The sequence below is a fragment of the Silurus aristotelis genome (assembly GCF_946808225.1).
Source record: "Silurus aristotelis genome assembly, chromosome: 2".
NCBI lineage: Eukaryota > Metazoa > Chordata > Actinopteri > Siluriformes > Siluridae > Silurus > Silurus aristotelis.
In genome coordinates, this window is record NC_139575.1 from 24,913,920 (window position 1) to 24,930,824 (window position 16,905).

Sequence of the window (16,905 nt, forward strand, 5' to 3'; positions counted from 1 at the left end):
TAAAAAAATCAATAAATGAGAACTCAATAAATAAACTAAACTCAATACAAAATAAGTATTTTTCAAATTTAGAAATTATAAAATGCAATATATATATATATATATATATATATATATATATATATATATATATATATATATATATATATATATATATATATATATTCTGCTATACTGAATGCATACATAGAATAGAAGAACGCATAAACAGGTTAAAGAACATGGTGTGGTTTTATTATGGCAGATGAATAACGTTGGACTCGTGGTTATGCAGAGAGCTCTGAAAGCATGCCGGTTCCCCACAGGTTTACAGGGCCACTCCAAACAAACAGCTTCTCCTTTGCAAGCCACGTCTCTACTAGATTTCTGATCCTAAATGATTGTTGTCGCAAATGACTTGGCTATTTACAATGTATACAATTATGACATTATGTACAAAAAAAAAATTTGTTGTTAACAATTATCTGGGGAGAGTTACAAACAAGAAGGCTATATCCTATTATAATGGTCAGTCATTAGGTTGACCATTTCCAAATTCTTTTTCACACAAAGGTGACATGCTTTTACAACATTTAGAAACCCATTGCACATCTATTGCACATTGCAAGTTACATTAGTTACCATACCTTTGATAGTAGACTATTTTCATTTCGAATCAATATCAAGCATTGCATGGTTCGCGGACTGTTCAACAACTTGTGACCTAGGGCTTGTATTATATCCCATTGTTTCATATGAAAACAAACTTATACTCCACAAAAAATCTGATGCATCAAAGGATATTTGTAGTGAAACTTTGGCAACATAGAAAAATCTCGTTTTTTTGTTTGGTTGGGTTTTTTTTTTGCATCCAATATAATGCTCTCGAAATTCTTCAACAAAATGAACAACAGTGATCACCACTCGGGCAGGTAGTATAGTTTCTACAGTATATAGTATTGTACTGCATTTGAAAACATTTGTAAAAGGGGCTAAGAGAGAGGGAGAGAGAGAGAGAGAGAGAGAGAGAGAGAGAGAGAGAGAGAGAGAGAGAGAGAAAAAAAACAAACAAAAGCGTCACAATCATCTTCCCTCTTTGCCAAAGTCAACAGTAAGTTGTTGAATAGTCCTAAGGGAGACACGGCACAACACAACACAGCCATCACAGTTACAGGCACATGAACCAGAAACGTGATGCAGACAGAGCCCAATGGCTTCTGTTACCAACATCCCATTTCATACAGGGGCAAACATGAGGCACAGGTATAATTAATGGCCGAATAATACTATCTTTTTTTTTTTTTTTTTAATCATCAGTTGCATCGAAGCAAAGTAAAAAGCAAATTAAGCCATATATTTTTCCAGCTTTATTTCAATTTGTTGCTAGATTACCAATAATACTGTTAGATTACAAAGGCCAATCTTTTTCTTATACCCTTTTAAAATAAATTATAAATGGGGCTTGAAGTGCTCCAATCTCTTTTTTAAAGGAAAGAAAGCCACTCTATGGACTTAAGCCTAGGGGATATAATGAAATGAAAATCTCCCAAAGCAGGTTGGGAATAGCAGCACAAAGAAACTTCAGAAATAGACAATCTTACTGTATGTGAATATAAATAATACCTATCTAAAGGATTTTGTGGCACTTTTACTGATAAATCCTATATGACCTTTTTAAGACCCTTTTTCACATTTCTGTCACTGACATACTGTGATGCTTGAAAGTTTGTGAACCGTTTAGAATTTTCTGCACAAATACCACCTAAAACATCATAAAGAAAGTCCTTAGGGTTGACCAATTTAAAACCATTTAAACAAATGAGACAAAAATATTATACTTGGTCATTCATTTACTGAAGAAAATGATTAAATATCTGTGAGTGACAAACATATGTGAACCTCTGGGATTAACAGTAATTAAAAGTGAATTTAAGAGTTGTGTTTGCAGCCCACCCAATGACAATGAGGTGTGAGTGAGCACCCTGTTTTATTTAAAAAAAAAAACAGGGATCTATTCAACTCTGATGGTTTTTAGTAACCATTTTAGGTTTTAAGAATAAGACCATGTTATGCACAATCCAGAGTGAACAAATTTTGTACAAAGGGAGAAAATTTTAAACCATTGCTGTCCATTACAATTATGGAAAAGTAAAAATAGAACTATACTGTTAAACTCACTAGAAATGAACACAGTATCATTTTTACAGAAAAAGAAATGGTGTTAGAAGCATCATAGTTTGGGCCCAAATTTCAGATTTTACTGCAGGAGGGGTCGCGCCAAATACTGAAAGCAAAAGGTTCACACACTTTTCCCACTCACAGGTATTGTGTACTTGGGTTTTCCCGTAAAAATGCATAAATATAAGAATAAAATTCGAAAGTGTTTTAAACTTTAAAGCACCACAGTATTTACATGGATGAACATAAACAAGTACAGTATTTAAGGCAAAAAATAATAATTAATGCAGAAACCATTTGGAATGATGCAGATTTTTCAACTGATCCACTCAAATCGATTTTGCCTGTAAACATGCATATATTGATATGCTTTGTGTTTTCTGGCAAAGGTGAGGGGAATTACTGGTCCACTGCTAATTTTGAGCAACTGAACATCCTCTAGATTACGCAGTACATTCCTAGCCAAGCGTATCAAAGTTCATGCCTCATAGTTTAACTACAGTGCCTAAAGTCAGATCTTCTGATAAAGCAGCACGCAACTTCACCTTTAGATTCATTACCAGAAAAATACTGTTATGATATGCTTATGATAGGCTTTAATTGTAACATTGGATGAGGAATAATCTTAAGACATGCCACAGCCATTTAAAGTAGAAAGGAGTGCTGTAAAGTTATTAAATGGATAGTAAGTGTCTGGTAGTTACTTCATGAAGATGCCATTGTATGCTATGAGACCGTAAGGCTATTTTACTGAGATAAAGCACCTATAAATATAAGACCACTGCATGGAAAAATTTGTATTTTCCTAGAGGCGGGTGATAGCACCAAATAAATCAAAATATCCTACGTTTTTCTAGAATTCTCGTTTAGAAGCTCTCAATGCAGGGGCAGTAGGGGCCATTTCTCTCCTACTCCGAACTCATGGCTGGTACCGAGCAGGTCTGAGCAGGTCTCAACACTTGAGTATTTGGTTTTTGCATTTTGAGATATTTGCACCATATGCTACAAGAGAGCCTTTAACCAAAAGTACAGCGATATCAAATGATCATATCTGAATGCCTGAGATTACCCACCCCCCCTGAGCTTAGTTTCGAAGCCGAATAAAATCTTACTACAGTACTATTACATAAAAAGAATACAGAAACGTTATGCTGTTAGAGAGCTTACAGAAATAGCATTCAGCTACTGCAAACACTCTCCATGCTCTTTGCTATGTACGGTTGAAGTGCTGACTCCCAAACATTGCCAGTAGTGTGACAATGTAGATTTGGAGATAAACACTGCCCCCTACAGGGGACAGAATAGCATACTTTCCAGAACTTTGCCTTTTTTTTTTTTTTATGGCATTGAATTTTTTGCCAAAATGACACTCTGGCAGGATAAAAAGAATGTAAGAAACCCAAGGTGTTTCTAAAGTTCAAAGCAATCACAGGCTCCAGCATGCAGTTTAGATATTGGGTAGACGATCACTGAAGTTAATGGCCAGGCAGATGTGCTTGATCACTGCAATCTATTGGATGCACTGTTTTCCTCAGAGGCTGTGAGGTGAATGCAGTTTGTGCATGCTAGCAAATTAGCATGTAACACCTGCTTCCTTGAGTTGTACTGTGGGAAGCAGTGGAACAGTAAATGCTCATGGAAAGAAAAACATATACTGATTATGCTGTATGTAAACGGTAGGATGTACATCATCTGCAGGTACAAGCATTATATATTTCTGTTTGTAACAAAAGTACCTATTTGTGTGTGACTAAAAGTATCTATTGGCTTTTATGACACGTTTTATAACAAATATTTTTGCAATGTACATACATTATTATATAAACAGGAAAGCAAAACCAGGTGTGTCAACCAACAACCAAGAAAAAAAGACTTATGTTCTCTGTTAGAAGAATACTGACATAATTCCTTTTAGTAATTTATGACAATGAAGATATAATTCAGGAGTTTGCATTAGGACCTCTGAGTTTGGTCCGAACCACTGGAGAGATGAAACAGATCAGTGAAGGCTCAGTATATATTTGTGTTCATAGCGTGGGCAGTTTGGGATCTGCCTCTTTTTCTGGTGATTCAATATAATTGGCTGCCTCCTGCAGTTTTAGCAGCATTGCCATCTGCAATGAAAATTATAAGACAGTAAGGAGAAAATGGTTAGACCAGTGTATCAGATAAAACATCGCAGCACTACGGTCTTGAAGTTAAGAAATTAGCTCAGATGTTTGAACAGCATCTAGTATGCAATGCTGTCCAAAATATAGACTATCTGTGCTTGCATTAAGCTGTCGCACTAAACGGTGGCTTATTCTATTCGCACTAAAACATAATTCACTTAAAATGTTAGAAAGAAATTGGTGTAACTAACCAGTGGGTCCGAATCCATTGAGCTAGGAGGGGTTTCTTTGTGGGGCCGCTCATCTCCAGCTTGACTCGGGCTGGCTGCACCCATGCTGGGTGGAGGCAGATGGAAGAGCTTGGCCTGGTCCTGCTGGGCAGAGGGCCAAGGAAGAGAATCCCGCACCCACTCCACTGGGTCCTCCCACACTGCCTTCTGACCATGTGCCTATGCCAGGAGAATACTTTGATTACATATGTATATACTGATTAAATATAGAAGAAATGTTTCAGAGGTTGCCATTTTAATGAGCTAAAACAGCTCGAGAAATGGCAAATGGCATGGAACAATGTGAAATGTATTATTATTATTTTAGATATTTCGACCTATAGATATTTACAATGTTTGTGGTGTATTATTTATTTCACTAGTGTAGAGTACACTCATTAATTTGCAATTTTATGTCTCTGTGTTTTATCTACCAGTCTGTGTAGAATCACTGACATTCTCTGCATAGGCAAGACCTATGTATTAGAGAGTAATGCTTTTGATATATTTCTATCTGATAGAGATTATATGTTCCACTCATTATGCTTATAAATTGTATAAAAATAAAACAAATCGGACAACTGTAAAATATTTTCTTTGACATTTCAAACTGACACACCTTAATACCGTCTTTGGCTCCCTCTTGCAGGTAAGGAATGATTGAGTGGTTCCACAGATCAATGAACCAACAGCGAAACTCATCAACGGTCACTGGACAGGACAGGAAAAAGCACGGCCCTAGAAAAACCAAAGCCATAATAAGATGTACTGTAGGTTAAAACTTTCATACTTAATATTTTTTTGTATGATAGATTTTTAAGTGGTACCATGTAAAAATGGAACAAGCAAAGTGTTAATCTGACTGTCTTTTAAGTTGACCGTCTGATTGTGATTGAGTATATTAGCAGCGGGTCTTTAGGTTGCAAAACTGTTTCAATTCTCCAGCATTTGTGTTGAATTCGAAATGACTGACAATACGTTTAAAAGGCTGTTCCTGTTAGAAATCTTCTGTGTGATCAAAACTGATTTGTAAGCACCAAAATCTTACCAATAAGGAAGTCAGAGGTGCTGTGCTTCTCCAGGAAAGCGTGGAGGTGGTACCAAAGCTTGGGAACCCAATCTAGCACCCGCAGGAGTTCCTCATTTGTCAGGCTTCTGGGCTCCTCCGCTTCCATTAGCTTCCTGTGCAGGTAGCGCACTAGAAAGCCATTGGCTGGCTCCACGTTATTGGAGAACATTACCATCCTTCAAAGTCAAAGGCAACAGATAAATTAGAGAATGAAATTGACATTGAATGCTGCCTTGGCTGACCCAAAACAGAAGCCAATGCTGAAAAACAAGCAATCTGATTAACAAAAATCAGGATTCACACTTTGTGTTTTTTTTTTTCTTAAATATTTGCTTTTGCTCTTTCTATAAGGTGATCCAATGGTGACACCCACCTGAAACTAAGGTGCAGGCTGTGGTTAGGGGTCATCTTCACTGGCTGATTTGTGGTCCCTATAATATATGGACTAAGCAAAGGATATGAATAGATGTTAATAAATCCATGCATATAAAAAAAAAAAGGAAATAAAGAAGAGGTTAACTAACACCTGTTTATACTGACTTACCATTTGTGATATTTACATGTTAAAGCACCATTTACTAATTCGCTGATAGATGCAGCATCATGTACATCATCAAGCACGACGACCAGTGGGATTTCAGTTGTGCTGGTTTCCCGGTCAATTTGATTTGCCAGGTTAGACAGGTAGAGTTGGAGATCCTGGAGATAAAAAAAATATATATATAAAAATCTGCAGGAGGATTCATATTTTGAATATTTAAAGTGTAAAAAAGGTTGTAGTTATAAAGGTGTTTTGAGGGTGGGCCAAGTGAAAATGTTATATCAATTAATTTACTTAAAAAAATACACTGACTAGAGGAATCCAGATATAAAACACTTGCACTGAATGAAATCGAGATTATGTAGAAATATTTGACACGTATTGTGTGGTGGCCAAAATTTTGAGTTGCTTTAGGAGATGAAACAAACTGTCATTAGTAGCAATAGAGGAAGTAAAATAAATGTTATATTAAATATATGCAGCTTTGTGTGGCTCAGATTAACAATATAAATTCAGATTTTCTAGGATGTGTGCGAACCGTGTTGCAGTATTTCATAAAGTAAAACAAAAACGTTAAACAAAAATGTGACATAAAAATCACAAGAAAAAAAAAAAGAAGACTAGTGCCATTGAAATACATGTTCCGGAATCCAGACCCCAGTCTATCTGATCAGTGCAGATTACCTTGCAGGTCTGACGGTGCATGTTGAAGGAGACTGCGACGGCAGGGGTGATTTCTCGGGCACTGCGCTCCACCAGGTACTCAGCCAGGCGGGAGGCGAGGTAAGACTTCCCTGTGCCGCTGGGGCCTGATAAGATCAAACGCCGGTGCTTCAGCAGCAAACTAATGTAGTGCTGGATCATAGGCTTCGGGATAAGCGTCTCAAACACCACATTGTCCACACACTTCTCCTTCAGACCTGCATAGAAACATTGGAGATAGAGACAGGCATATAATGGGATTGAGGAATGTTATGACTTAAGGCTCACTGCTCTTGAGACATACTTAAAGAGCCAACCGGGGAAAGATCATATAGATCTCTGGCTTAAATCAAGCAGCCTGGTAAATAAGCAGCATAAAATTTGACATTTTCATTGGATTTATTGCTTTGACAAGAAAAGAATTTCCCTAGAACTTGGAGTTGTCATTATATGATCTCTATAAACCTGCATGAATGCAATCTGCTTTGAAAAAAATATTTAATTGAACCTCGGAGGAGTCAGAATGCACCAGTTCATACTACTATGGTAATGGAGGGGTTGAAAGAGAAACATTGCTGCCAGACAGGACCTCTGCTTATTGTCTGGGGAAAATGTGAGTTCATTTATTTTAAGACCTTATTTCAGCATCATTTTTTTCTGGTGAAGAGCCACACAACAGCATTCAGGGTGTGCAGCTTGAGCAGCTCATCATGGTCAGTGCAAGAAATAAAAAAATACATATTTTATTTTTCTCTTTTGCTTGCAAATGTTTTGAAAATAACACGTACGTCTCTGTAATTAGAGTTAGAGAATGAAGTTTGAAGGGCTGGACGATTTGGGGAAAAATGTCATGTTTAGATTATTGTGGTCAATACTGCGATATGCGATCGTGATACAATAAATGATTCATGAATCATAAGTCCACTTGATTGGTTATCAAGGAAATTGCGAACAGTTTAGTGATAATGCTGAAATGTGTATTTGGAAAACTATTAAGGTTTTTAAAATCAATATTCTTGTCAGAATGAAATAACATTTTGCCTAAATCTATACATTTTTTTCAGCAAGGTACATAAAAACGACTATAAATAAAAAACGAATTTTCACAGAAGTAAGATATTTGAAACTTTTTGTCCAAACAAATGGCCCTGCCGCTGTTTCAATTATTTACTGGTTGTTCTGCTGAAGATCAAGAAACAGTATATGTTTACGTACTTTAATTCCGGGAATTTTGCGATCATTATTATTACATGTGTTTAACCTTTTTTTTATGGAAAATTGCTAATGATTTGTATGGTGTGGGAGTGGAGAATTGTGGTGGGAGCACAGAGGCGTGTGGGGTGACAATAGGAATCTTGCCCAGGGTTCCAAAATAGAGAGAGAGAGAGAGAGAGAGAGAGAGAGAGAGAGAGAGAGAGAGAGAGAGAGAGAGAGAGAGAGAGAGAGAGAGAGAGAGAGAGAGAGAGAGAGAGAGAGAGAGAGAGAGAGAGAGAGAGAGAGAGAGAGAGAGAGAGAGAGAGAGAGAGAGAGAGAGAGAGAGATGGAAAGATACCCGGCAGAGTTCTGTACGTTTCATAATATAATGATTCACAACTACTGAACAAACACAACATTTGAGTCCATTTGTATAAAACTTTGGTGCGTTTTAGTCTTTGGTGTGGTTCATTTGTGCGGATGAGAACACAGCAATAGCACAAATAACCTGTTCTCTGTATGGTTCCAATCAAAAATAAAAACAAAACAAACAGTGATTGTGACAGATATGTTACCGAAAATTATATTATAAAACTAGCCATTTCCAGAATTACCTGGTGATATATATAGCCGCTGTGTTTTTTTTTTCATGTTCAGGATATTTTTACGATTCCTGTGTGCACTTGCGAAAGGTTCCAATATACCTCCCGTTTTTTCATGTTTTGATTTGTTTAATGAACTGGGCGAGACCTTAAATACTGTCAGTGTAAAAGAATACTTATTGTAACTAACCTTTGAGAGCCACGTTGATGCAGGTGGAACTCTTGCTAAGGCAGCGTACTGGTGGAGTCTCAGGTGGCTGAGCCCCTATCACCCTCTTCAGATGACTGAGGCTGTAGCTGTAGATAGAGTCCTGAGACAGGCCCAAGCTGGAGCTCGGGTCCACCACTGATAAATAGTCCTGGGCAGACAAAAGAAAGTTGTGAATGCGCAGGAGTTGTTTTATTCTAATGTTTGCTCTATGTATATCTTTAAAACACAAAAAGTATGCTTATGTGTTGATTAATGTATTAACCAAGCCAAATAGTGAATATAATGAATTATTGTAGGGCTGAAATGATTCTTTGTGTAACTCGAGTAATTCCGTTAGCAAAATTCATTTGCCTCGATGCTTCGTTTAGTCAATTTAACTACAATAATTAATTATACTCACTATTCTGCAGCGTCTTCTCTATTTACCTGTCCAGGGAACGCCAGAGTTTAGCAGGTGGTGTGTCAGTAATAATGGTCTGTGGGGAACACAGTGCACCACCTGCTAAACTCTGGAGTGCCCTGGACAGGTAAATAGAAAAGACGCTGCAGAATGAAAAAGAAGAACGGGGAGAAAACAGCGAGAAGATGAGTCAGGCAAAAGAAAACACCAGAAGGTTTCCAAAATTTGGGATTATTTCAAACTAAAACAAAAAGAAAACTCCCTACAGTGCGGTTACCGTTTTTAAGGTCATTTGAACTTGATTTTTATATTTTTATTTATATTTACAGTGCGTTCAAAATGTCCCTCCGCAGTGGCGGCGTAGAGCAGGTAGTGCATCTTTTGGAAGCTGGTGATAAATACAAGGATATTTCAAATACAAGGAAAATTTCAAGCGGCTTTTCCCGGAGACAAGCAACCCACATCGCGATACTGTGCGAGATTTAATAAAGTAAATACGTGCTTGAGAATAATAATAGAGTTTCATTAAACTAATAGTTTTCCATAACCTACTGTATGTGGCCACGGCGAAGGGACTTTTTAAACACACTGTATTTGTATTTTGATGCAATTATGGCAATGAAATGCTCTAAATGGGTTTAGTTTTCAGAGATATTCTTGTATGCAGTAGAAACATACATTTTTCTAAAACGGTAACAAATGACTTTTTTAAGAGACCGGTCTTATTTTAATAAAGGAAAAGTATTTTTAATCCGATTACTTGACGGAATAACTGTTAGGATACTCAAGTACTAAAATAATCGATAGCAGCAGCCCTAAATCAATGATAATTGGCCGTAGCCCTGCAACTCACTTTAAAAGCTTTGCAGATGGCAGAGTCAAGCGTGCACCAGTCAGTCTGCCCACTGAGTTTGATCAGACCAATGAAGAATTCCAGTTGTTTAACCTCCTGTGTGAAAAGGTTAGTTGTGTAAACTCAATATCACTGTACATTTTGAAAACAGAATGTAAAAACTAAGGTCCTATAGTAGTGAGACATACCTCATCAATCACTTGCTGGTTGGGTATGCGCACTAACACTCTGACGATGCTCTCGTCCTTCTGCAGGGTCGAGGTAGGACTTTGAAATACATCTGCCAAAAAATAGCATTCATCTTTTCTATTAATAATTGAACTGAATTGCAGTTAATAGTTTACTTAGGTGAACAACCATTATCTATTTGTATCCTAACAATCATATTCATATCAGATTTAAATACACGAGGCATACACACATTCAGATGCAGCAAAATCTATTGGTATATTTAGTGAGGTGAGAGAACACTAGAGTAAACCCACACAGACATGGGAAGAACATTCAAAATTCTACACACGACCGTATCCCAAGTTTAGGATCAAACATAGGAACCAGTGGTTGTGAGGCAGCATGCTACCTGCTTCCCCACCCAGCACTAATCAGTAGATTAGGAGGCCATGTCCAAAAAAAGAAAAATCTTACGTCTTGTATAATCTATTATGGTGTGCACATGTGTTTTACTTCACCTGTGTTTAAGCTTTCAGTTGCTCCCATGCTAAAAGTTTTGCTAAGAGATGCCACAGATTGCCGTGGTGACAAGGTGCCCAATGAGCCAAGCCCGGAGGACTGGGAAGTGGAGCTTGGCGGTCTGGAGCTACCAGTCTTCAGCTGGTCATTTTCTGCCTTTAGATTTTCTACAGTCATCTGTATGAGAAGACATTTACAGAGTTATGAAACCTCTGCTGGTATGCAAAACTAATTGCTGTTGAATATTTGCTAGTGTATTACATGCGTTGTGTCTGAGTGTGCGTGTGTGTGTCTTCGGACTTTCTTCACACACACCTGCATTTTGCTCATGGCTTCCTGTAGCTGCTCCAGCTGGTGAGCAGAAGTAAGGGCCTCCAGCCGAATATCTGTAAGTTTGCGTTCTTTCTCCCAGAGTTCAGAGCGCAGCTCAGACACCACCTTCTCGTCAGGTTCTGCGCCCTCACTGCTGTCGCCCAGTCTGAAGTGGAAACAAACAAATATTCAAAGCTTTGCTGATGCTTGTAAATGTGGTCAACGTTGCTAAAGCCCAATAAAAAAATTTCTGAATTGTTCAAACTGAATTATGGCTAGTTATCTTGAGAAAATGTCGCATACTCAGAAGAGGAAACACATGTAGATTCATTTAGAGAAAATGGTGATTTTTCCACATCATGATGGATTTTAGGGGAGGAAGGCGTTGAGGACTCTGGGGTGGCAATTTCCTCAATATCCGAGTACGACTTGGAGCCCTTTTTATAGAAAGCCCTGTTAAAGGAACTTCTCAACTGAAAAACAGAAAGAAGAACAGCATATAGATATATTTTAGTACATGACTCCCGCATATTGTAGTCACTGACGTATGATATATGACAGTGTAAATGAAGAAAATATGCAAATGATAAAACGCATAAGTAAGCATGTCTACTTATTGTGATTGGGATGAGACAAAGTCCTATGTGCATTAAAAACTAAAAACTGTATTCTGGATCTAAATAGGTTTTTTCATAGAGTTCCTATTTTATTCTAATCATAGAGATTCCACACACAAAGAATCCAACTCCAGCTGTGTCCAAGCTCAAATAATAGTTTGATTTATTGTGAGTAAATGATCTCAATGCTGCTAAACATGCAAACATTATTTTACAAGCAAAGACTAAGAATAATAATAATAAAAAATTATTAGAGAATGAGTCATTGGTGCAGAATGGTAGAAACTCATTGGAGAGGGGAGGGTCAGATAAATAAATATGTTGCTTTCATATTGGGTGGGAATGGTGGGGATTGGGAAAATAACTCACCTCATACACCTTAAAGGAGAGAAAGGGAAGGCATAGGAAAAAGATCAAACTCATACTTAATGTTGTTCCCAATGCACAATGCAACAGCATATAATAATGCACATACAGAAAAAGCAAGAAAGGAAGTGAGAGCATGAGAGAACGGAGAGAAAGAAACTGGCAACGATGGGAAATACAGTGAGGAAAATAAGTATTTAAACACTCTGCTATTTTGCAAGTTCTCCCACTTAGAAATCATGGAGGGGTCTGAAATTGTCATCGTAGGTGCTTGTCCACTGTGAGAGACATAATCTAAAAAAAAAAATCCAGAAATCACAATGTATGATTTTTAAACTATTTATTTGTATGATACAGCTGCAAATAAGTATTTGAACACCTGAGAAAGTCAATGTTAATATTTGGTACAGTAGCCTTTGTTTGCAATTAGAGGTCAAACGTTTTCCTGTAGTTTTTCACCAGGTTTGCACACACTGCAGGAGGGATTTTGGCCCACTCCTCCACACAGATCTTCTCTAGATCAGTAAGGTTTCTGGCCTGTCGCTGAGTTTGAGCTCCCTCCAAAGATTCTCTATTGGGTTTAGGTCTGGAGACTGGCTAGGCCACGCCAGAACCTTGATATGCTTCTTACAGAGCCACTCCTTGGTTATCCTGGCTGTGTGCTTCGGGTCATTGTCATGTTGGAAGACCCAGCCTCGACCCATCTTCAATGCTCTAACTGAGGGAAGGAGGTTGTTCCCCAAAATCTCGCAATACATGGCCCCGGTCATCCTCTCCTTAATACAGTGCAGTCGCCCTGTCCCATGTGCAGAAAAACACCCCCAAAGCATGATGCTACCACCCTTATGCTTCACAGTAGGGATGGTGTTCTTGGGATGGTACTCATCATTCTTCTTCCTCCAATCACGTTTAGTGGAATTATGACCCAAAAGTTCTATTTTGGTCTCATCTGACCACATGACTTTCTCCCATGACTCCTCTGGATCATCCAAATGGTCATTGGCAAACTTAAGACGTGCCTGGACATGTGCTGGTTTAAGCAGGGGAACCTTCCGTGCCATGCAGGATTTCAAACCATGACGTCTTAGTGTATTACCAACAGTAACCTTGGAAACAGTGGTCCCAGCTCTTTTCAGGTCATTGACCAGCTCCTCCCGTGTAGTTCTGGGCTGATTTCTCACCTTCCTTAGGATCATTGAGACCCCACGAGGTGAGATCTTGCATGGAGCCCCAGTTCGAGGGAGACTGACAGTCATGTTTAGCTTCTTCCATTTTCTAATGATTGCTCCAACAGTGGACCTTTTTTCACCAAGCTGCTTGGCAATTTCCCCGTAGCCCTTTCCAGCCTTGTGGAGGTGTACAATTTTGTCTCTAGTGTCTTTGGACAGCTCTTTGGTCTTGGCCATGTTAGTAGTTGGATTCTTACTGATTGTATGGGGTGGACAGGTGTCTTTATGCAGCTAACGACCTCAAACAGGTGCATCTAATTTAGGATAATAAATGTAGTGGAGGTGGACATTTTAAAGGCAAACTAACAGGTCTTTGAAGGTCAGAATTCTAGCTGATAGACAGGTGTTCAAATACTTATTTGCAGCTGTACCATACAAATAAATAGTTTAAAAATCATATATTGTGATTTCTGGATTTTTTTTTTAGATTATGTCTCTCACAGTGGACATGCACCTACGATGACAATTTCAGACCCCTCCATGATTTCTAAGTGAGAGAACTTGCAAAATAGCAGGGTGTTCAAATACTTATTTTCCTCACTGTATATATTTTTTAATTATCTGTGTTTACAAAATAGTGAGAAAAACATACACAAAAAATACACTAATTGGTGACAAATTTAAGGGAAAAACTAAAGGCTCTGTTGGAGGAACAATGTCAAGTTTTGTTGCTCTACTGGCAGCTCATTTTGGCCCAACAACGTTTGTGTTCTTTTCTAGATAGAAATAAAGTCATTCATTCATCCTTTAAAATGGTGCACTGAACAAAGACCATGTTGATACCATATTCAAATGTTGCTCATAATTTCAATTACATTTACTAGTTTCAGTCTGAACAAGTTAGTGAAAATATCTAAGGCAAGGAAAAACTAACACACTTTTGTCTGGGTATGAACCCAATAAAACTTTGCAGTGAATGGCCATGTAGCCCCTAACGATGTAAGGTTTAGGGAGAATTTGGGGACAGATAAACCAATACACAAATGGAACGAGCAATTACATCAGTTTGCCCACATTATCACAGCCAAAAAAACATGCTGCCTTCAGGAAAAAAAATTGCCCTTATTGTGCTCTGTCCAAAAGTGCAAAAAGAAAAAAAAAGAGCATATTATGCAACAGTCAACTTACCCAGCTTTTCTTCTTCTTTTTCTTGGCATCTTGTTCCTTTAGGCTACCCAGGCTGGAATGACTGGTGATGCTGTTCATGCTGGCAATGCTTTCAGATGAATTCTGCCTGTTAATCTGTAGTTCTGAAGAAAAGAAGACAGACAGGTAGAGGAATGTGAGCCTATTGTTTTGGTAAAAGAAACAGTACTTAATCAAGTTTACCACTTAAGTAAAACTAATTCATTTCAGGTGATTTTTATTATTCATATAAAAAAAGATCCAGACCTTTGGGGGTGGAGTCTGGGTTGTTGAGTGCTCCATGGATGATAACCTGGGCCTCTGTGCTCTTAGATTGCAATATGTCAATGGTTTCCCTCAGGTCCTGTAGCTCCACGTCCTGCAAGTACAAGATATATGAGAACCAGGTATCCTTGACATGCAAAGTTGATAAATAACACTATAAACACTGTCCGGTAATAAAAGTCTTATGATGTTACAGTCTTTTACTTTATTAAATTGAATGCATGTGTCCCACTCTCACCTCCCTCTCCTTCCCAATTCTACAGCGGGCTAATGGAAACAAGACTGATTTTCACTCTGTCCCCTGAGAGGTCGTAATAAGTGCCTCCTGAAAGCATGAGCTCATTAGACGTGCAGTGTAGGTGCTGCATAAATCAGAACACTTAAAACATGACACTGCCACTTGAACCAAGTCAACTTTTGCCACCAGCTTTTCAAAGTGGTCAGAGAAACAAGCGAGACAGATCGATTCTCTTAAAGTAACAAGAGCACGTTTTGTGTTGTCTATCGATTCAAATAGATAAATATTTGAACCCAATCACATGCAAAAGTTATTTCTAAGAGGCAGAGTCAATGATGACTAAATAAAAAATTATAATATTTCAGCTTTAGTGTTCTTCTGGAACTCATCCTGAATGACAACTACCATGCTAAAGAATTATGACTGGATTAAATATAACCCAGTTTGTGTCATTTCTGTATCCCAGTGCTGGCTCAATATGCAAGAGAACACACCTTGGGTTAATTTGTCCTGGACGTTACTGGGTCAAATGAAGGTCCTCATTTATCCAAAAACTGTTTCATTAAGACAAGGGGTCATTTTTGTACCCTTACTTCTGCATTAGTTCAACCTACTTGTGATTTAAAACTAATAACTAGTAGCTTCAGTTTGTTTGTTTGTTTGTTTATTAATCTTAAACACCATGTTAGCTTCAAGGCTATAAACATGACAGACATGTTTCTGAGTAAAATCGTTTCCTAGAAGTCGTAAAAAGGTACAGTCCAACAAAATGTGGTTAGAAGCTTCAGTTTTTTAGGTATTATGTGTATACTTATATTGTCTAATTATTATAAATACATCGTTTTTTAGGCCCGGGTCTTAAGGACGCTGTTTGTTTGCTTTGCTCTCCTGCACTGGTCAGCACTCAGACACATCCAAACGCTTTTTAGATCAATAATGTTGGGCTAGGCATTCTTTTTCTTCAGGGTTGTCAGGTCTGTTGTATTAGTAGACATTTCATGTTGTTTTATTTTATTTTATTAACCAGTTATTTATAGACAATAAAATCCCTGCGGGAATGGGATGACTTGGCCTGTTTTACAATTATACGCATCAGCAGTCTGGGTATTGACAAGACGTTGTGGGTTGGGGTGATGCAATGAAAGTGGGCCTCAACTTCAGGGAATAAATGTAAATGTCTGATACAAAGGATACATAGATATTATACAACACAAACACACTCACTCACTCACCTTCTGATCAGAGCTGACAGACAGGCTCTGCAGGCGAGCAGTCATAAGCGTCAGACTCTGTTCGAACGCAGCGACCAGGTTAGCCTGCAAAAGAATGCTAGCATTAGCGATTACAGACACCGACACACACAACAACAGGTGAGTACACCTCACACACAAATGTGTGTGTGTCTCCATCCAAGCTGGAGAGAAGGATGGGAGAAGACAATGCAGAAAGGCTATGGATTATGAAGGGGCGAAGTGATGAGGTGGACAGAAATGATGGAAGGATAAATACACGAGGTCTGGCATTTTGTCCACATACGGCATTTAGCACACTGCTGAAAGAACACCATGAAGTGATTCTGCTAGCACTGTGCATGCAATATTCTTATGTTTATATAAGGGAGTGTATAGGAAATATGATACTGTTAATAAATCAATTTGAATGGGTAAAACGATCGTTTTTTTTAGCTCCTATGTATGTGTGTGTACAGCGTAACTGCTCATGAGCCATCCTTCCAAAAGCATTGTATTCATCAACAAAACTATGACAGCATCAGCTTTTAGCTGATGACTAGATGACACCTGGAAATGATCTCCACTTGACATCATCAACCAGCACCGGGCTGAGGGTGGGGGCCTGCAGGGGGCGAGGTTAAAAACATGCAACAGCAACAAGGGACAGGCTGGAAGTGACAGTCCAACAAACCTGGCCTGCCT

At 38.3% G+C, this 16,905-nt stretch overlaps 2 protein-coding genes across 6 annotated transcripts in view; one reads left to right on the plus strand and one right to left on the minus strand.

Moving 5' to 3' along the window:
- Positions 1-16,905, plus strand: part of LOC310737330 (uncharacterized protein) — a gene marked incomplete at its 3' end in the record, with an annotated part of 188,975 nt that overhangs the window by 34,654 nt on the left and 137,416 nt on the right. The gene's annotated exons all lie outside the window — the stretch shown is intronic.
- The window catches only part of nav1b (neuron navigator 1b), a 78,762-nt gene continuing 62,069 nt past the window's right edge, over positions 213-16,905 (minus strand). For all 5 annotated transcript variants that reach the window (XM_083528705.1, XM_083528707.1, XM_083528706.1 and 2 more), the window contains 16 exons: positions 16,204-16,287; positions 14,716-14,827; positions 14,452-14,573; positions 11,415-11,584; positions 11,115-11,277; positions 10,799-10,976; positions 10,298-10,389; positions 10,110-10,205; positions 8,836-9,004; positions 6,832-7,067; positions 6,151-6,305; positions 5,980-6,051; positions 5,586-5,782; positions 5,157-5,275; positions 4,520-4,717; positions 213-4,271 (listed from right to left, as the gene is read on the minus strand). In XM_083528705.1, the coding sequence (XP_083384831.1) occupies positions 4,185-4,271; positions 4,520-4,717; positions 5,157-5,275; positions 5,586-5,782; positions 5,980-6,051; positions 6,151-6,305; positions 6,832-7,067; positions 8,836-9,004; positions 10,110-10,205; positions 10,298-10,389; positions 10,799-10,976; positions 11,115-11,277; positions 11,415-11,584; positions 14,452-14,573; positions 14,716-14,827; positions 16,204-16,287 (2,250 nt within the window). In that variant the 3' untranslated portion in view covers positions 213-4,184. The remainder of the gene's footprint in view (positions 4,272-4,519; positions 4,718-5,156; positions 5,276-5,585; positions 5,783-5,979; positions 6,052-6,150; positions 6,306-6,831; positions 7,068-8,835; positions 9,005-10,109; positions 10,206-10,297; positions 10,390-10,798; positions 10,977-11,114; positions 11,278-11,414; positions 11,585-14,451; positions 14,574-14,715; positions 14,828-16,203; positions 16,288-16,905) is intronic.